Genomic DNA, 19,988 nt, shown 5'->3' with positions numbered 1-19,988 from the left:
TACCTGCCTCCTCCTGTTGGCTCTGGCGTTCCAGGGACCAAGTCCCTCTGTGTCTCGGGGCAGCTGTGGCCCCCATGTGTGCATTATGGAGTGACGTGGAAGAACAAGGAGGCAGTGTGCCGCCTCGGAATCCCGACTCGTCCTGCATCCTCTCTGGTGGGCAGGGACTCCCACAGTGTGGCTGCTGCTACAGCGAAGCCACTCCATTCCAGGTCTGGAACAGCCCCCAGGGGTAGCTGGAGCCCCAGCTGGGAGGGGCTCACATGCGGGCACTGAGAGCCGGGCGACTGGCATCGCTGTGCACGCTGGGGAGACTTGGGCCCCTGAGGCACGCTGAGGAGGTGGGGCCCTGCAGCCGCAGGTGCAGCTGTGCCAGGGTGGCACCCAGGTGCCCAGTGTCGCCCCTGCTTGTCACCTCACAGGTGTGCACCACCTGGAGCAGACACCTGGGCTCTTCCTGCTGACACCCATCCACCCTCTGAGTGGTCCACTCCCCTCTTCCCACCCCCACTCCGAGTCATGATAGACCTCACCCCGCTTTCCAGGGTGGGGGCTAAATGGCTGAGAGCCAGGCCCCACAGGCTTCTGTTCCAACTCCTGGAGCGCCTTGGTGTGAGGAAGGGAGCCTGCTGGGGCAGGAGGGCAGATGGCATTGAAAGGGATGTCCATAGCTGTTGGGCTGTTGGGGGCGGGGGAGGGAGGTCCAGCTGGAGTAGCTACTGTGTGGGGCATGAAGATACAGCAGACATGGGAAAAGCAGAGGGGACCCAGACCCGGGGTGACGTCACTTAGCTGCTGGGCCAGACCTCGCCTGAGGTCCCCTCACTGCTGGACTTGTTTCTGTTCATGGGAGCCAATTCATTTCCTTTACAGCGAGCAAGCCGGTTCAATGTGGGGTGTCCCTTACTTGCAACACAAGGTGCAGTGGCCATCAGGATCTCATTTCAGGGTCGCGTTCGGCCATGGCCAAAGAGGAACAGTCTTCGCCACGCATGCAGTGGCTTTCGTTGGGATTGAGCTAGGGAAGAGGAAAAGCAGTAGCCCCGGCCCAGCCACTGCCTAAACCAGCGCCTCTGCTGAGATCCGTGCGCAGAGCTCAGTGTAACTCAGTCTGCCCCCTGGTGCTCACAGCCAAGGGCCAAGGGTGTCAGGACAGAGGAAGCGTTATTGAGAATAAAGCCTGGGAGGGCTCACTCCCAGGTGAACACACAGCAGAGGTTGCCATTGAACACCTAGCAGAGAGAGAGCCCCCTCCCTTACAGACGAGTGTTTATATAGTATGAAGTGGTGGGAAGGGGCTTGGGTCTGCCAAGGTGCAGGGAGAGGCTGGGCTCGTTCTAAAGGTCCTGCGAGGTGACAGTGTGAGCTGGGAGAGCTTTGGGCTGAAGCTGAGGCTGGACTCTGGGGCCAAGCTGCTGAGCTGGGGGAGAGAGCTTGGGAGGAGCGGGGAGAGCTCAGGCTGCTGCCTGCACCCCTGATAGTGCTGCGTCCAGCGGTCCAGGCGGGGGGGGTGAGGGTGGGGAGGGCTGTGTTAGCAGGGCAGAGAAAGGGGGCTCTGCTTGCTGTATGTAGGTGAGAGGTCAACGTGCATCTAAGCCTTTTTGTCTTTGCTCCATCGAAGGGAACGCAGCTCAGTCTTCCCTGGGTTAAGGAGGTCGGGAGGACTTCCTGGAAGCGACAGGGTTTTAACCGAATGCAGATGACGGTGAACAGGAAGGGGCACCCTATGCTGGGAGAACAGCTCGCGGAGCCTTGTTAGAAAGCTGGAGGGCTCCGAGACCCCGGCCCGAGCACCTCCGATGGGCGAGTTCCTCTCAGCAGGCAAGGGGGACTCCGCAGGTGTGCAGACACTGGTGGTGGCACACAGGCAGGCGAGGTATCCAAACGGGAAAAATCAGCCCGGGCTGCTCCACACTGGGCAGCCACGACTCACCAGAGAGGAGCGTGGACGCAAGGCAAAGGGGTACTCAAGAGCCGGCAGTCCTGGGGCAGTGGGGCATCTTCCGGCTCAGCAGGGCTTCTCCCGCCTTGCTAGCTAGCCAGACCGTTTGCAGGGGTGGGGGGTGAAGGCGAGTTAGGAGGAGGTGGGGGGAGCGGTCGACTCATTTTGAAAGTGGGCTTGGAACCGTGGGGCGGGCAGTGGTCCCTTGGGCTCGAGCTTGGTGGTCGCAGGTTGCTTCCTCGCCTGAGGTCCTGTGCTTGCAGCCAGGTCCCTGTTGTCAGTCCCTGGAATTCTTAAGCCAGCACTGCCTGCTGAATTAAATGAAACCCCTTTAGTCATAAGATCAGCTGGCCATTAGCTCTTGTCAATCAGAATGAAAAGGCAAGGCAGCCGTGTTGTGAGCCACAGGACTCAGCACAGTCACGGTAGGAGACCAGGAGGAGCATGTGCCCCGGCCACAGCCAGCTCCTGGGAGCCTCTCCGTGGAGGAGACTGGCATGTCAGTCCTGGGCACCACTTCTTAGGGGCAGCGCCTTCCAAAAGCAGCCCCCGGGCTCCAGGGAAGCCTCGCCCACCAGGCCAGGACGGCCTGGGTCTGATGAGCACCTGTGTGTGGACTGCTCCCGGGGGCCAGTGCTCCCTCCTACCCCCAGCCTGGGGGCTCTCAAGAAGAGGACCCTGGAGGTGCACAGGCCGACCCAGACCAGTGGGCAGCCCACGGGCCACCAGCCAGGCTGCGGTGCCCCCACTATGCTCCCACCAGAGCCTGCAAGCCTCGTGTGCCACTGTGGAGGCTGCAGAAGCCGAGGGTGGGGGATGGAGGAGGAGACCCTCCAGTGAAGGGCCCAGAGCATTCTTGAGCCACCCCCTCCATGTCTGGGCCACGCCCTGCAGCAGGTGGGAGGACAATGCTGCCTGTGTGCCGTCACCCGGACCCGCTCGCTCAGGGGAGGGCCACGGTGTGGCCCCAGCACTGACTGCAGCCGCTCCTCACGTCTGCTCCCTGCACAGCCCCTGCTGTGTGCTCTCCAGGCAGCAGGGCCTCCTCCCCAGGACCCGACATCCCCCAGGTGAGCCACTCCACCTGCCCTGCTCAGCCCAAGCCTGGCAGCAGGGGCTCGGTGTAGAATACGGGGGGAAGGGCAGAGCATGGGGGCTCTGGGGTACTCACGTGCAGAGCCAACAGCACCAGCCCCGGCTAGGCACACTCCAAACCACAACTCTTACCCAATGGGGTGGGGGCAGGCTGGCTGGTGGGGCCCCCAGGCCTCAGGCAGAGCGGTTGTCTGGGTACCTACTCCTTCCCCACCCTCCGTGTCCCCAACAGATCCAGGCTTAAGGAAATGCCCAGGAGTTCCTTGGCCCCAGAGCCCTTGTAGCAGGAGGCCCAGTCACGGAGCTCCGGTCCCCGGGCAGTGCAGGTACAGCCATGGCTTCTGAGTACGAGACGGGCCACATCCGCCAGCTGCAGGCACGGCACACGCAGATGCAGGAGAAGACCTTTACCAAGTGGATCAATAATGTCTTCCGGCATGCCCGGGTGAGTGCGGCCTCCGCCGTGACCCCCACCCCCACCCCCACCCCGGCTTTGGCCAGCAGAGTTCCTTCCTCCGAGGCAACTGCTCCGGGCCTGTACCTCCCAGGTTCCAGGATGGGGTGGGCAGGCGAGGCTGGCTGGACTCGGAACCATCCCTGTCCCCTCCCCAGGTAGGCATCCAGATCCAGAACCTGTACACAGACCTGGCCAACGGCGCCCACCTCCTGCGGCTGCTGGAGCTCATCTCAGGGGAGGCCCTGCCACCGCCCAGCCCCGGCCGCATGCGTGTGCACTTCCTGGAGAACAACAGCCGGGCTCTGGCCTTCCTCAGGGCCAAGGTGGGCTGCAGGCCATGGGGTGGGCAGCCAGGACAGGCCGGATGGCTAGAGCATCTTTCCTGGGCTGTACTAGAGGGGGAGCAGCTGGGAAGCGGAGGCATGGGAAGCGAAGCCCTTGTTGCACTGCGCTCCTGGCTTGCGCAACACACAGCTGACCCATGCAGGGACAGTCACACCTAGGGGGTGGACAGTGCTGTTGTCCGTGACAGGAGAGACCACCAGCTCCAGGCTGAGAGACACCCAGTGATCTCCCGGCCTTTTCATTCCATCAACGAGAGCACGGAGGTCTGGAATCACCTGCCAGGTGAGACCCCTGGTGGGCCAGGCCACCAAGCCTGGAGGGAGGGCAGGAAACCAGGAGGAACTGGACTCGGAGCCTGGAAACAGGGGAGGGGTAGGCCAGAGGGACAGTCACTAAGGCAGGCTCATGGTCAGGATCAAAGGGCCATGCTGGGTCACCGAGACTGGGAATGGGAATGAGGAAGACCAAGGGCCCCCAGTCTCAGGTGCTGATGCTGGGCAGGGGCTGTCCCTGGGGGCTGGAGCAGAAGGCCGTGAGCTGTGGAACACCAGGCCCTCCTGGGTCTCAGGGACAGTGAGCCAGGCATCTTCCCTCCAGGCACCTGGGGAAGGCGGGGGCCCTATGGCCCTTGTCAGAGGCTGTGCAACTGTCCCCCAGCCTGATGTCAGCATGCCACTGCCACCTTTGACAGTGACATCCTTAACCCCATGTGCACACAAGATCACCGTGGCCAAGGCAGGACAAGGGCACAGCTAATGAGTGGCAGAATGTGGAAGGCATCGGTTTGTGATGCAGAGTTGGCATGCACTGGGCATTCTGTGCTAGGTGCCGGGGGTACCCCAGCCAAGCCCGGAGCCTGACCTGCAGAGCCTGGGGCTTCAATGGTGGGCACGATGGGACCCAGGTCAGCATTGTGCTGGTCACATCCAACAACCGCCTCTCTGGGAAGTGACAGCTCTAGTGTGTAAAACTGGCTGACTGCCACAGCACTGACCATCATGGCCGAGTTCAAGACAGCAGCGTGATGTCATGAAACATGAGGTCGCTAGGAGCAGACTGGAGCCCCCACCAGCCAGATGCCCAGGTCCACGCTGAGGAGGCAGCGGCAGGGGTCATGTGCTAGGGACAGGGGGAAGAACACAGATACAACCGCACACCCAAGGGAGGCGACACCCTGGCTGCCGCACCTCCCGTGGGGCTGGCGGGCAGCCCAAGCAGACGCCTGCAGGTCTCATGGGGAGCCTCTCTCCCTCCCCCTCATCAGTCAACACCCCTATACTGATTAGCCACTATGGCCAGACATCTACGAGGTGCCTGGGATGCATCAGAGAGCAAAACAAGGTCTTCAGCAGAGTAGGCAGAGGGGACAATCCTTGCGTTCCAATTTGTTTTTCTAAGATTTTATTTAATTGAAAGGCAGACAGAGAGAGGGGGACTTCTATCCATCTGCTGGTTCATTCGCCAAATAGCTGCAACAGCTGGGGCTGGGCCAGGCCAAAGACAGGAGCCAGGAGCTTCATCCTGGTCTCCCTCTTTGGGTGCAGAGACCCAAGGACCTGGGCGGTCTTCCGATGCTTTCCCAGGAGCATTAGCAGAGCTGGATCGGAAGTGGAGCAGCCGGGACACACCTTGAACTTCAACACCAGCCCCTCTGGTTCCCGTTTTAATGGTGCTTGGTGGAGGCCTCACTGAGACAGAGACATTTGAGTAAAACCAGGATAGAAGAGCCACAGTGTTCTCACACAGCCACAACGGCTGGGCTTAGGATGCAGAACAAGACTCTCACGGCCTTCGAGTGGTGGCTGGGGATCGTGGAAGACAGAGCAGAGCACCAGGGGCTTGCTGTCCATCCTCCTGCCCGAGGGGCAAAATCTAGGCAGAGGCTCCCAGCGTCAAGGCTGTGAGAACACCCAGGCCAGGTTATCTGCCACCCATGTTTCCCAGCTGGGCGTGGGCCCAGCCTTGTGCCCTGCGTGATTCTCCCTGGGGGACCTCCTGGCCAGAGGACCATCCCACCCCCGACTTTCGGTCCCTCTGAGCCCTCTCTGGCACAAATGGCCCTTGCCCAGCCCAGCCTGCTGTCCCCACAGGTGTCGGTACCCCTCGTCGGGCCAGAGAACATCGTGGACGGAGATCAGACACTCGTCCTGGGACTCATCTGGGTCATCATTCTGCGTTTCCAGATTTCGCACATCTCCCTGGACAGGGTGTGTCTCCACCCCAGCACCCCGTGCCCCCCCAGCCCTGGCCTCACCTGTGGCCCCTGGGGACAGAGTGGCAGCACCTGTGCATCTGCAAAATCCATAGTCAGGCTTCAGCCACGGTAAAGAACCGTGAACATCAGAGAAACGTCACATGGACTAGGTGGGAGCTCAGACATGGCTGGAGCCCGAGGTCACTCCCCGGGGAGGGGTGGGCTGACTGCCCGGCACCACTTCGCCCCCATTTGTGAAACCCCGCCACTTTCTTTACTGGTTCCGCTTTGTACGGACGCCGGAAGTCCCGCTTCTGGAGGTTTACAAAGCTGCCAGGGCCCAGCGCACCGCATGGGCAGTGTTTCCCTCCCACTCCCCGTCTATATCCGAGAGAGTGTAAACATGGAGCCCTTACACTGACCAACTTTCACGGTTGCTAAAACCGCATCCCAGCAGCATGGAGAGCCAGCAGAATGGAGGGGAGCCACGGACTGGGCGCCAGCTGCACGGGAACCCTTGAAGCTCAGAGTGACGGGAGCTCCCGAGGGCAGGGCCTAGTCTGCTGGTTCCCCCAGGGCATCTCTTTTGGGGAAGGAAAGAGAGGGAGGGAGAGAGGAAGGAAGAATTTCTCACTGGCTTCGAGCCCTTTCAGGGGCTTCCGAGGGCTCCCCAGGCCCCTGAGCCAGTGTCAGGGGCTCCCAGCAGCCCTTCCGCTTGGGAGCAGCAGGTGCTCCTTGCCGGCTCTGATTGTCTGCAGCTTCCGCAGGGAGGAGAGGCTGGAGGAGAGACCGGCCCCGGGGACTCCTCACTGTGGGAAGGGTAGCAGGGACTGAACCCAGAGCTGGCTGTGCCACCTCCCAGCCCAAGGCAGCCCCAGAGGCTGAACGTGGGAGGCAGGGGGTTCTCTGTCTGAGGTCGCTGGGTCCAGGCCAGCCCCTCTACTTATTGGCCAGGGGGCTGGGCAGCTTCCTACTCTCTCACTGCATCTGATCCATCACCTGTGGACGGTAAATACTAATAGCGCCCACCTGGCAGGGCCACGAGGGGCTGAGGCTGCGGCGTGTGGGCCTGGCAGCGACAGACGCTGGGTCTGATGGGGCCACAAATGGGAGCTGTGGCTGTCGAGGTCACCAGCATGACACAGAGACAGTGGACACAGATGGGACCAGCAACCAATTTCCATTGGGCTGCTTCTTCCTCACCCTGATCCTCACCCATCACAGATGAAACGGGGTAAAATTAGAGGCACTGGGGAGAGGGGGACCAGCACCGCCTCCAGGTGGGCCTCCCCCCTCGCCTGCAGGCTCCACTGGCCACCCACAGTCCCTGTTCCCGCATGGTGACCCTGCTGCCCTGTCCTTCCAGGAAGAGTTTGGGGCCAGCGCAGCCCTGCTGTCTGCTAAGGAGGCTCTGTTGGTCTGGTGCCAGCGGAAGACAGCTCCCTACGCCAACGTGCACATCACCGACTTCTCCCGCAGCTGGAGCGACGGGCTGGGCTTTAACGCCCTCATCCATGCCCACCTGTGAGCAGCAGAGGCTGGCTCCGCCCCTCCCCATCCCTCCCCACCCCCCCACCCCCACAGCCACTGCTCCAGGGCCTGGGTCTTCCACCTGACCAGTCTCCCACATCCTGTCTGGACCCTGGAGGAGGAGGACAAGTGCCACAGAGTCCTCAGTTTCAGTCGGCCCCGCCCTCTTCCCTAGGCAATGCCATGGAATCGGCCACGTTTGCCTTTGCCCCCTGCCCCTCCTGGGCCCTGGTTCTCTTCACAGTCCTCTCCCCAGAAGGGCCTGTTCCCTGGGAGTCCTCTCCCCTCTCCCTGCGCAGGACTAACCTCCGCTCCCTCGGGGTTCTGTCCTTCAGCTAACCACTAACTCAAGTCCACCTAACCCAATACCATAAGCCCTGCTGCTGAAGAGCCCACCCTGCCGTCTGTCCAGGCCGGGCCTGCTGGACTACCACGCCCTGCGTCCAGACCGCCCGCTGCACAACCTCACCCTTGCTTTCCGCGTGGCCGAGCGTGAGCTGGGCATTGCTCAGCTGCTGGACGCCGAGGACGTGGCCGGCCTGCAGCCGGACGAGCGCTCCATCATGACCTACGTGTCCCTCTACTACCACCACTTCTCCCGCCTGCGCCGGGGCCGCACTGTCCACAGGAGACTCACCAAGGTTGGTGGCCAAGCGAGGCCTGCCAGCTGTGGGGAGCTCCACCCCGGGGACAGGCAAGATGAGCCAGGGCCCCCCATATCTGACAAGCCTGGGACAGACCCTGCCCCCTGCCCCCTGCCCCCACTCCGTGCGGCTGCGGCCTCAGCACCTCACTTCTCCGTGCTCCGTTTATAATGTGGAGATGAGCACAGTGCTGGCACACGTGGGGAGCAGGGCACCTCCTGTTCCTCCCCTGCCCCGCCCCTCTAAGGCTGCCAAGCACCTGATGGGATTAGCAGGCTTACGGGGCCAACAACCTGCAAGGGCAGGCACGGATGCGGCTCTGTGGGGTTGGGGCTCTGCAGACTCCATGCTTTTGGGGGGCTCCCTTGCTCTCTGGGCTCGATGGCAGAGGCTGCGGCCTGGGAAGGCAGTGGGCAGGGTGGGTATTGCAGCCAGCGGCAGTGAGGGCCACGGGGGATGGGAGAAAGGTCCAGAAACATGCAGCCCAGGGGAGAGGCCAAATGGGGTGACATAGGCAGGACTCAGTCTCACCCCCAATCAGGGACAAGGGGTCCCATACTCCCGATTCTGAGCACGCCATGTAGGCAAATCCACTTCTCTGGGGACTGATGGGAACCACCCCCCTCTATTGTACATCCACTGAGTGACAGGACTACTGCCCACCTGGGCAACTCTGGCGGGTACCCAGCGACCAAAGGGACCTGCCTTGAGCTGCCACCCTGAGCCGTGCCACGCCCTCCCCCAGGTCCTGCTCCAGCTCCGGGAGACAGAGGCGCTGCAGACCCAGTACGAGCAGCTGGCGGCGGACCTGCTACGCTGGATCGCAGAGAAGCAGGTGCAGCTGGAGGCGCCCGGGCTGCCAGACTCGCTGCCTGCTATACGGCAGCTGCTGGCGGCCTTTGCCTCCTTCCGCACCCGGGAGAAGCCCCCTCGGCTCCAGCAGCGAGGGAGCCTTGAGGCCCTGCTCTTCCAGTTGCAGACAGCACTTCGAGCCCAGCACCGCCGGCCCTTCCTGCCTCCTGAGGGCCTGGGCACTGCAGAGTTGGCCCAGCGCTGGGCAGGGCTGGAGCGGGCAGAGGCTGCTCGGAGCCAGGCCCTGCAGCAGAGGCTGCTGCAGCTGGAGCGCCTGGAAACGCTGGCCCGGCGCTTCCAGCACAAGGCGGCCCTCCGGGAGAGTTTTCTAAAGGACGCGGAGCAGGAGCTGGACCGGGCCATGTCCCCGCTGGCCAGCCCAGCCACAGCGGAGGTGGCCACCCAGAGGCTGGGCATGCTGGAGGCTGGCATCCTGGCCCAGGAGGGGCGCTTCCGGGCCCTGGCCGAGCTCACGGACATCCTCCGGCAGGAGCGCTACCACAGCTGGGCAGATGTGGCCCACAGGTGAGCCCCAGGCCTGTAAGCCATCCTCACGACAGGGTCAGGCCTTCCTCCCGCACCCCTCTTCTGGCCACAGAAGACACGGATGATTTATGGATTCGGGGCTTTCTTTGTGAAGAGACCGATCTCCCCTGAGGCATGGAATTCCCTCATCCTCCCTGTGGATCATGCACCATTCTTTTGGGGGAGCCACTTGGTCATTCCTTCACCACACAGGCATTTATTGCGTTGTCTGCTGTGTCCCCCGTGCTGTCCTTGGTGCTGGAGACTTAGCAGGGAAAAGGACACACAAGCTTCCTTCACGAAGCTGGCATACTACCCAGACACTTGAGAAAAGCTGTGTGAGGGAGTGACAAGAAGTATTAACAGGAGAGGCGGGCATTGCTGCCAGCTGGGATGTCTGCTTCCTCTCTCCCATTGCCGGTTCAAGTCCTGGCCCCGGCTGTTCCACTTCCCATCCAGCTTTGTGCCTGAGAGGCAGGAGATGATGGCTCAGGTGTTAGAGCTCTGCAGACTGCCACATGGGAGACCAGGATGCAGCTGGCTCCTGGCTTCAGCCTCAGGCAGCTCTGGCTATTGTGGGCACTTGGGGGAGTGGACCAGCATCTGGAAGATCTCTGTCTATCTGTCTCTGTCTCTCTATTGCTGTGGGGACTGTGATGGCTCAAGCTGGGGGAGAGGAACAGGCTAAGCCTGGGCAACCAGAAGAGACTCACTGGGAAGTTGACTTTTGTGTGAAAACCAGAGAGAAGCGAGGGGCTGGCCATGCAGATGTTGGGGGGGGAAGGGTTCTCATCGGGGCAGTGGATGACCAGGACAGTGCTCCACGGCAGGCACCTGCCTGGCAAATTTGAAAAAATGACAGAGAAGCCAGTACAGGCCAAAGCAAAGATGGCCAGGATGGAGTGGAGCCCAGGGGCGGGGGTGGAGGTCATGCCGGGCCTTACAGAGTGCAGGAAAGAGGTGGTTGGTCTTGTTTAAATTTGTGAGGCAGAGAGCTCCCATCTGCTGGTGCACTTCCCCAGACGCCTGCATTAGCTGGGGCTGGGCCAAAGCAAAGAGCTAAAGATCAATCCATGTCCCCAAGGTGGGTGGTAGGAACCCCACCACTGGAGCTACCACCGCTGCCTCCCGGGGCGTGTGCAGGCACTCTGGGAGACACAGGCATCCCAACCAGTGCTGAACAACCAGGCCGAACTCCCATCCCAGGCTTGGTGTTCACTCACAGAAAGATGGGGCACCACCGGGAGGCGTGGCAGGGGAGTGACAAGATCTGACTTTGGTTTTGGGGCGATCACTAGGTTGCCTTGTAGGGAACAGACCGAGGGTGGAGGAAGCAGAGAGGCCAACACCAAAGTCATGGCAATACTCCGGGAGGGGAAGCAGCGGGATTCGAGTTAGCACCATGAAAGTAGCCAGCTAGGATCTGCGGACGGATCAGAACCGGGGCTGAGGAACTGTGTTGTGGCGATTTCAGTTTGGGCCCCTGGAAGGCACTAGGGAGGAGGGTGGGGGCCCCCGATGGCCTGAACCTTCTAGGCCATCCTTCCGGCTTGCCTGCCTGGGCCCATGCACAGGACACACAGGGAGGCTCACGTCCACAGACACTGCCCCCCAACAGAGGAGAGCCCTCCACTGCAGACAAGCCCAGTAGGAACCAGCCAGGGACCCAAAGTGATTCCCAGTGCAGCAGAAGCCACCCTTATCCTGCGTCTTCCAGGCAAGAGGAGCTCACCAGGCGCTGGCAGAGGCTCCTCCAGAGCCTGCAGGGGCAGAGGAAGCAGGTGGCGGGCCTGCCGGCCGTGCTGGGCCTGCTGCGGGAGGCGGAGGCTGCCTCGGACCAGCTGGAGGAGCTGCAGGTGGGCACTGGAGCAGCTGACCTCGGGGGAACGCGGCAGGGTGGGGGACGTCACGCACAGGCACCACAGCGACCCTCATCTCCGGCTAGGTGCCAGCCAGCTCCCAGGCCTGCGGGCAGCAGCTGGCAGAGGTGGTGGAGCTGCTGCGGAGGCACGAGCTGCTGGAGGCCCAGGTCTCCGCCCTCGGCGCCCATGTGAGCCACCTTGCCCACCAGACCTCCGGGCTGGCCCGCTCCCTGGGCACCAGCGTGGAGACGCTGCAGGCCAAGGCCAGGGCCCTGGGCCAGCTGCACCAGCACGTGGTGTCTCTCATCAGGGCCCGGTAAGACGCCCATCTCCACCTTCTCCAGAACCTTTGTCACCCAATGCATCTCCTGCCCAGGTGGCCTGGCAACTCCCTCGCCCCCAGGCTTCTGTCTTCCCCGTTGAGTCAGCCACGGAAGAGACCTCCTGTCTGCGGGCGGGTCTGACCCTGCCGGGGAAGGCCCCGCCCCCTGCCCCAAGCCCCTGTGGCCCTTGCTGTCCCTCAGGCGGGCCCTGCTAAAGCGGGCCCTGCAGCGGGCCGAGTTCCTGCGCGACTGTGAGGAGGAGGAGGCCTGGCTGGCGGAGCGAAGGCAGCAGGTGGAGACTGAGGCCCCGGGCCGGGATCCCCGCCGCATCGCAGGAGCCCTGCAGAAACACAAGGTGCCCGCTCGCTCGCGCCCCACGCCTGCCTCAGGACCCCAGCCGCTCCCCTTTCCTTTCCCTCACTGAGCCCCTCGCTCCGCCCTCCACTAGGCCCTGGAAGCCGACCTCCGCCGCCACCAGGCGGTGTGCTCCGACCTCGTGCAGAGGGGGCGCGATCTCAGCGCCCACGGGCCGCCTACACAGCCGGAGCCCCGGGAGCGGGCGGAGGCCGTGCAGGGCGCGTCGCAGCAGCTCCGGGCCTGGTCTGAGAGGCGGGGCGCGCGGCTGCAGGCGACCCTGCTAGTGGCACAGGTAGCTCTCTGCGAGGCGCGGCTGCGGGGCGGGGCTTCGGGTGAGGCTGTGGCTCCCTAGCGCTCAGCACCGCCCTGCCCTGCCCCTCCCCGCCCCTCCCCGCCCTGCCCTGCCCCGCAGTACCTGGCGGACGCCGCAGACGCTGCGTCCTGGCTCCGCGAGCAGCGGTCGTCTCTGGAGTACGAGTTGTGCGGAGAGGACCCGGCGGCTGCCGAGGGCTTGCTGCTGCAACACGTGCGGCTGGAGCGCTCCGTGCGCGCCTTCGCGGCCGAGCTGCAGCGGCTGGACGAGCAGGCGCGGATGGCCGCGGCCCGGGCGCCACTCACGGTGCGAGCCGGGACAGGGAAGGGACCCAGGCTTCCAGCTCCTGACGCCTCTAGGTCCCAGAGAGGGCGTAAATGGAAGGGTCTCCATGCCCCCTGTCCCTCCCATCCACAGCCCTGAGGTGGGGGACCCTGCTTACCCACGCGAGTCAAGGTCATCCAGGAGTGGCAGGTTCCTCCAGGAATGTCCCCTCACCTTCCCCGTGAGATCTCGGTGATGTTAGCTTCCGCCTGACTTAACCCTTGTGGGTTTAGGGAGGCAGAAGCACGACCCCCAAAGCCCCTCTTTCAGTTTTTTGAGCCCCAGTTTATTTTTAATTTTCAAATATTTATTTAAGTTAGAGTGATAGAAGGAGAGACAGAGGTCTTCCTTCCATCCACTGTTTCTGACTCCCCTAATGCCTGCAACAACCAGGGCCGGGCCAGGCTGGAGCGGGGGGCCAGGACCTCCATCGGTGTCTCCCATGTGGGTGGCAGGACCGAGCACCTGGCCATCACCTGCTGCCTCCCAGGTGCTTTTGCACGAGGCTGGATGGGAAGTGTGAAGTAGCCAAGACTGAAGCCAGGCAGTGTAGATGGGGACGCAGGGGTGACAAGCTGGGACTTAACCTGCTGACGCACCCGCCAGCCCCTGAGCCCCCAGTTTGTAAGAGCACGTGTGCCGTAGGCGGCTGGGTGCTGCTGCCTCTCGTGGAGCTGTGTAAGTGGCCCAGATGTGGAAACCAAGGCCCTGCGACCCGTCACTCACATGGGCTCCTCCACGTCCCGGGTCTTCCTCTGCCCAGCCATGGCCAGACACCACCTGAGCTGCAGCTCGGGGCCTCCGGATCTTAGAGGCGCCCTGGCCAGTAGCTGTGGCTTGCTGCGGCCTGGACCACTGCATTCTGCCCCCAGCCAGCACTGACCAGCCAGGTCCGGGTTGGAAAGGTCTAGAGGTTCACTTGGTCCAGAGCCATCTCTCCCTTTTCCTCTGTATTTGTTCTGGGGCTCATGTAATTAACAACTTAGCAACCCCCTCGCTTTACAGATGAAATAAGCAAGGCTCAGAGTGGCCTGGGTACTGCCCGAGGATGTGCAGTTATGGCTGCCGGGGAGGGCCGCTGACTCCCGGCCCCACCCCACCCTGCACTCCTTGACATGCGCAGCCCCTTCCACCACACTGACACGTGGCGCCTGCGGTGGGACCGAGACAGTGGCTCATTCGTGTCCCGTGCATTCTGCGTCTCCAGCTGGAGTTTGTTCTTTCAGGGAGGGAAGGGGAGGTGCCTCGTCCTCCTCTGCTGTCCTCTACATCCCAGCTGGCACTGGCAATGACGGAGGGGTGCAGAGGGGTGTGTCCCTCGCTGGGGGTGGGGAGCCACTTTATCAGGTAAGCAGGGTCTCTCCTCCTCCAAACAGGAGGAGCCCTCTGAAGGCTGGAGCAGCACCACTGGGGATGCAACTGGGACACCCCAGGATGTCCCCCAAATCGTCACAGTGCCAGGTAACCAGCACTCACGTCCCCAGGTCTGGATGCCGAGGGACAAGGTTAGGACCCCAAGCAGGAGCCTTAATGGGCTGTGCTGAATGAAGGGGTTAAGTGCATTCTGTGCGGTCTCCAGGGGATCCAGTGACTGAAGGGAAAAAAAATGAGAGCCCAAATTGTGCTCTGCAGAAAAGGGGCCTGAGAGCCACCCAGAGGGAGCCTGGGCTGCTCTGGGGACGGAGTCACTGTTAGCAGACAGCCGTGGGGGAAAGCGTAGATGAGAGGGTCGCGTGGGCCTTGTTCTCTGGGTCATCCTCCGGCCTCTGTTCCCCGGCTTCCCCGTTATCCCCTCTGCCTTTTCTTTGTCCTGTCCCCTCCACTCAAGCCTGAGCAGGCGGGGCTGAGCTGCTACTGCTTTCTGACCCTGCCCGGGAGAGCCGGTGCCTTCTCAACCCCTCTCTGCCCCAGCCCCTGCAGCCACAGCCTCTGGCCCCTCCCCTCTGCAGATGCTACCCCTCTGGCAGAGACCCTAAGGCCCCGCCTTGTCCCTGTAAGGTTTTTTTTTTTTTAAGATTTATTTATTTATTCGAAAGTCAGAGTTACAGTGAGATGCCCAGGTGTTTGGGCCATCTTCCCTGCTTTCCCAGGCTCATTAGCAGAGAACTGGATGGGAAGTGAAGCAGCAGGGACTCGAACCAGCACCCACACGGGATGCCAACACTGCAGGAGGCAGCTTTACCCGCTACGCCGCAGCGCCAGCTCCCGCTATGACGTTCTGCAGCAGCTGCAGACCACCTGGGCCTGTTGGTCCCCTGGACACCTGTGCTGTTGATGTCACTGTGCCCCGTCCCCCTTGTCCATGGACAGTCCTGGGTGGCATCCTGCCTGCCCTGCGTCTCAGAGCCTCATGGTCCTCAGAGGACTAGAAGCTAGCCCTGGTCCTTCTAGCGCGCCCAGGACTGGGCATGGGGAAGCACTTGCGATAAAGGAGCCCCCTCCCTGTCCCCACAGGGACACACTTCACCTGGTTCCCAGGGCAGGCCCTGGACACCTGGGAGCTGAAGGACCAGGCGGGCGGCCAGGATAAGGAGCCTGTGAGCCGCCTCATGGAGCAGGAGCCGCAGGTACAGCTGCCAGCCCCTCCCTGCTAAGGCCTCTACTGCCAGGTGGGAGCCCCTACAGACACCCTGCCCTCTCTGTCTGCACAGGTGCTGTCTGCCCTGAACCCACTGGGAGAAGGCCCCAGGGGCCAGGGGGCCTGGAGGGAGGCTTCCTGCCTCTCTGGCCCTGGCACCACCTGGAAGACAGCCCCCCCCGCTGAGCCAGACCTCTACTTTGACCCCACCACCATACTCCAGACACAGGAGCGCTTGAGCCAAGACTACGAGGACCTGCGGGCCCTGGCAGAGGTGACACTCCTTGCTAGGGAAATGTTCATCAGGCACCCACCCTGGACCCCCTCAATCCCAGGGGACAGAGCAACGACTGGCCTGCTGCCTGCACTTGGGGGGCTTCTGACATGGCCAACAGATGTCAAACACACCATTAAGTGGTGCAGGTGTGATCAGAGCCCTGGGGATGGTAGCACAGGTGAGGCCTGCACGGGGTGGGGGAGGGGCAGGGAAGGCCCCAGGAGCCGACTGAGGCTTGAACAAGAAGCAGGGAGCAGGCAGAGCCAGGGGAGCAGCCAGGGGCAGGAAAGAGCCCAAGGGAGGAGTCGGAGGCCCGGCTGCCCAGACCACAGGTGCTGGAGGCCGTGGCAGAAGAGAGCCCCGAGGGGCAGCGCCAGGGCCCCCAGAGGCACGTGGGCTTCCCCTGCTCTCTGGGCTGGGGAGAACAGACTCCGCCTCTGACAGACAGAGACGCCCTTCGGGCCCTGGCCCATGCGCTGCTGCTGGGGTGGGGTGGGAAGGACGCCCCCCACCCCTGGGCAGGACCTGCCCTCATCACCCTGTGAGAGGCCCCCGACCCTCAGCCCTGCCCTGTCCACCTCTGCTCAGCGCCACAGGGCTCGGCTGGAGGAGGCGGCTGCCCTATTTGGCTTCTACAGCTCCTGCAGGGAGCACCAGGCCTGGCTGCAGGAGCAGGTGGCGCTGTTCTCCACGCTGCAGCCCGGGGCCCACGACATGAAGACCACGCAGCTCAGATACGAGGTACAGCCCCAGAGCCTGGCAGTCCTGGGCACCTGGCCCCTGCTCCTCTTGCTCCCGCCTCCTTATCGCTCCCTGCAGTGCCTCATTCCTCCCTATTGTCTGCAGCCTGTCGGGAGGGAAACAGGGCAGCTGGCTTCAATTCTATCTATCTGAGAGACAGAGAGCTCCCACCTGCTGCTTCACTCCCCGCATGCTTGCAACAGCTGCGACTGGGCCAGGCTGAACCAGGAACCCAGGCAGGGTCTCCCTCATGGGTGGCAGGGACCCAGTCACTTGGGCATCACTCTTGCTTCCCAGGGTCACCTTAGCTGGAGCTGGGGTATGGAACCCAGGCACTCGGATATGAGACACGGACGTCCTCACCACTAGGCTGCCTGGCCTGGATGTTGAGTCTCTTTGGTGCTTTGGGACCCCGGGCGCCTGTCCTTGCAGCAGCGGGCATGTGCAGGGCCCTCCACAGTCCCAAGGGGCGTGAGGAAGAGAAAGACCCCCCACCAAGCCCTGGGTCCTCCTTTCCCCAGAACCTCCTCGCTGCCCTGGCTATGGGGAAGGGCCCCTGGGCTGAGCTCAGCCGCCTGGCTCAATACCTGATGCAGAGATGTCCTGGGAACTCCCCCCAGATCCAGCGACGGCAGGAGGATCTGAGCCAGAGGTGAGAGTGAGCGGCAAGGGCCTGGCTGGACCTGCGGGGCCAGGTGCACAGGCTGGACACGACAGAGCCCGGGGAGGGGCCGGGGCAGGCCAGTGCAGCAGCTTCCATCACGTGAGGCTCTGGCCTAGGCCCCAGGACGGGGGGGGGGGGGGGGGGGGCGGGACGTGACCCTGTCATAGAGACAGCCCTGTGTTCTCTGCCCAGGTGGGGGCAGCTGGAGGCCCTGAAGAAGGAGAAGGGCTGGGAGCTGGCACGCGGCCTGGAGGTGCGCAGCTTCCTGCAGGAGCACGGGCCCCTCCAGCTGCAGCTGCAAGACCTGATGCGCCAGCTGGAGCCAGGGAGCCCCGAGGACAGCCGCCGCGCTCTGCAGCTGGCCCTGCAGAGCCTCCCAGGGCTGGAGAGGAGGATCCACTCCCTCCAAAGGACTGCCCGCAGGTCTGGCCTGAGTTCAGCCTGGTGGCGGTGCCCCGGGGGACAGTGAAGGCAGAGGGGAGGCCTGAGCGGGGGACGTGGTGGGGAGGGGGACAGATCTGAGATGCACTCAGCATGGGTGGATGTGTTGACAAGGACCTGGGCAGGGGTGGGACAGTAAGCGTGAGAAAACACTCATGGGCAGAGGAGCCACATGCCCAGGCTCCCCCTAGGTCAAGAGTGGGTGGCATTTGGGGTCACCGTCACCTTCCTTGGAAACCCAGACCTGCCAGAGAACACACACCTGGGAGCCGGCCCAGGGAGGGTGCTGACTGCATGGGGCTTGTCTTGCAGGCTGGAGGACTCGGGCCCCGTGGAGAACCAGGAGCTGCTGGAGACGCTGCAGGGGCTGCTGGAGCGAGTGCAGGTGCAGGTGGCCCAACAGGTGCAGGGCCAGGCCGAGGCTCAGGCCCGGCAGAGCTTCCTGCAGGAGAGCCGGCAGCTGCTGCGGTGGGCAGAGAGTGTCCAGGCCCAGCTGTGCCGTGCGGAGGAGCTGGCAGACGAGGCGTCGGCCCAGCGACTGCTGGGGCAGCACCGAGCCCTGCTGGAGGAGATCCGCCTGTGGCAGGAGAGGTCGGGACAGGAGGGCAGGCAGGGTTTACTTGGGGCTGGGCCGGGGCTGAGGGGTTCAGGTCGAGAGGAAGTGGCCCAGGCCGGGGTGTCCTGCGTGGTACTTAAGGCTGGATAAAGAAGGGGTGTGGTCTAAGCCTGGACCAGGCAGCACGTAACACCTTGGGGAGAGTCTTGGGGTACTGAGCTTCCTGGGAAGCTCTACCTAGTGCAGGCCTGGCTGTACCCCACTGTAAGCCTGAAGACTGCTTCCGGACAGCCCCCCACCCCTGGCTAACACAGACTCCACAGTCCCCGGAATGAGTGGCTCAGGATTCATCCCCGGCACTAAGGTGCCCACCTCCCCAGTGTTCTGCACACGGCCCCGTGGAGGGAGCTGCCAGCCGGCCCAGCGGGCACTGGACCCCAGCCCGTCCTCGGCTTTCGGGTCTCTCCTGCCCGGCTCGGGGCTCGAGCAGCTCCGAGGAAGCAGAGGCTTCTTCTCATTCACACGGCGGCGTGGCTGTGCGGGCTGCACCTGGCTGGATGGTTCACCTTTTCTAACGGTTCAAAGACTCCGAGCGAGCTGGCGGTGGCCCTGGAGCAGGATGGCACTTGTGGCTTGAACGACATTGCCGTGTTGAGCCCTGCTGCCCATGCGTCCCCCTGCCTGTGCGCCCCCCGCCCGTGCACTGCCAGTCCACGCTGACAGGAAGGCCAGCCAGAGCAAGAGTGTGACTTGGTGGGGAGCATGGGAACTCTTGGGTCTTAAGTACTGTGCTGTGCCTGTCATGTTCCGTGTCTCATCCGTGGTCCCCTGGGACAAGGGAACCAACCGGACTAACCAGCCCCCACCCCTCCTGCCAGCTGCCCTCACGTAGCGCTCCAAGGTGAATGAACCCTGGCCAGGGGAGCCCTGTGGGCTTGACCCTCTGCTTGTCACCCTGCACAGGCTGCAGCGGCTGGAGGCTCAGGGCCAGCCTCTGGCAGCCTGGGACTCCCCCGACTCCCAGGAGGTAGCCAGTGCCCTGAGGCTCCTGCACCAGCACAGCCGGGAGCTGGAGGCCGCGTGGGAGCAGAGACAGCAGCGGCTGCAGGAAGGGCTGGAACTGCAGAGGTTTGGCCGAGAACTGGATGGTTTTGCTGCTACCTGCACCAACCACGAGGCCTTCCTGAGCCTGGAAAACCTCGGGGTATGGAGCCGGGAACGTGAAGCTGGAGGGCGCTCATCCTCTTGGGTACAGAAGCCAGGCTGGCACAGTGGCGGGTGAGACGGTGCTGCCCTCCCCATCCTGCCAGGCGTGACCTTGGGCCTCTGCTCCCGCAGGGGGACGTGAGGGCGGCCCAGAGCCTCCTGCAGCAGCACCGGCAGTTTGAGTGGCTCCTCGGCACCCTGGGCCTTCGGGTGGAAGCCCTGACCGCCCGTGGCAAGAAGCTGGTTCGGAGCCCGCAGCCTGCTGCACATAAGTGAGTCCGAGTCCACAGCACTGCAGCCCTGTCCCCAGCCTGCACAGGGGGCTTGGGGAGGTGCAGGGGGTGCTCCTTGGGCTGGGTCCTCCTCCCTCCTCCCTCCTTCTTTCTCCCAACCAGGGTCGGAGAGCAGCTGCAGATTGTGCAGGCCCAGTGGGCCAGGATCCAGGAGAGGAGTGAGCAGAGGCGGCAGCAGCTGCTGGCTTCACTCCAGCTCCAGGTGAGGCGCTGGCCCCGAGCGGGGTGGTGGGGGTGGTGTGTGTCAAGGTAGGAGGAGCACCTGTCGGCGTGGCGAGACTCAGGGATGTGGTCCAGTTCAACCCACCCCTGATGGCATTGGCCCTTGCCACTCCTCTAGTGAGGCAGACGTGACTGTTCTGGTTTTCCTAGTAAGGAAAAGGGGCTGTGGCTACACCATTTACAAGAACCAGGCCTGTCCACCAGCCCTGCGCTTTCTGCCCCCTGCCTGGCTTCTGGCCACACTTGA

The 19,988-nt window shown here is 63.2% G+C and overlaps 1 protein-coding gene and 1 long non-coding RNA gene across 2 annotated transcripts in view; one reads left to right on the top strand and one right to left on the bottom strand.

Annotated features, from left to right (window-relative positions):
* The first annotated feature begins 2,827 nt into the window (after positions 1-2,827).
* Positions 2,828-19,988, top strand: part of SPTBN5 (spectrin beta, non-erythrocytic 5) — a 40,534-nt gene continuing 23,373 nt past the window's right edge. Inside the window, exons 1-22 of the mRNA XM_089310135.1 lie at positions 2,828-3,012; positions 3,270-3,482; positions 3,650-3,817; positions 5,930-6,046; positions 7,400-7,557; positions 7,976-8,204; positions 8,953-9,584; positions 11,302-11,440; positions 11,530-11,762; positions 11,971-12,124; positions 12,218-12,418; positions 12,539-12,745; positions 14,140-14,224; positions 15,218-15,330; positions 15,415-15,615; positions 16,207-16,359; positions 16,881-17,011; positions 17,216-17,446; positions 17,777-18,055; positions 18,984-19,224; positions 19,359-19,498; positions 19,622-19,721. Of these exons, the coding sequence (XP_089166261.1) occupies positions 3,372-3,482; positions 3,650-3,817; positions 5,930-6,046; positions 7,400-7,557; positions 7,976-8,204; positions 8,953-9,584; positions 11,302-11,440; positions 11,530-11,762; positions 11,971-12,124; positions 12,218-12,418; positions 12,539-12,745; positions 14,140-14,224; positions 15,218-15,330; positions 15,415-15,615; positions 16,207-16,359; positions 16,881-17,011; positions 17,216-17,446; positions 17,777-18,055; positions 18,984-19,224; positions 19,359-19,498; positions 19,622-19,721 (4,023 nt within the window). The 5' untranslated portion in view covers positions 2,828-3,012; positions 3,270-3,371. The remainder of the gene's footprint in view (positions 3,013-3,269; positions 3,483-3,649; positions 3,818-5,929; positions 6,047-7,399; positions 7,558-7,975; positions 8,205-8,952; positions 9,585-11,301; positions 11,441-11,529; positions 11,763-11,970; positions 12,125-12,217; positions 12,419-12,538; positions 12,746-14,139; positions 14,225-15,217; positions 15,331-15,414; positions 15,616-16,206; positions 16,360-16,880; positions 17,012-17,215; positions 17,447-17,776; positions 18,056-18,983; positions 19,225-19,358; positions 19,499-19,621; positions 19,722-19,988) is intronic.
* Positions 5,265-7,036, bottom strand: LOC149123086 (uncharacterized). Its single transcript, XR_016218047.1, has 3 exons — positions 6,450-7,036; positions 6,094-6,131; positions 5,265-5,527 (listed from the first exon to the last, which is right to left on the bottom strand). It is a non-coding gene; the product is annotated as an uncharacterized LOC149123086 (long non-coding RNA).

The sequence above is a fragment of the Oryctolagus cuniculus genome, chromosome 12 (genome assembly GCF_051225735.1).
Source record: "Oryctolagus cuniculus isolate XC-2025 breed Fujian yellow rabbit chromosome 12, ASM5122573v1, whole genome shotgun sequence".
In the NCBI taxonomy this organism is placed as follows: domain Eukaryota; kingdom Metazoa; phylum Chordata; class Mammalia; order Lagomorpha; family Leporidae; genus Oryctolagus; species Oryctolagus cuniculus.
The sequence above is the reverse complement of the archived record's forward strand: the minus strand, read 5'-3'. Positions and strand labels throughout refer to the sequence as shown.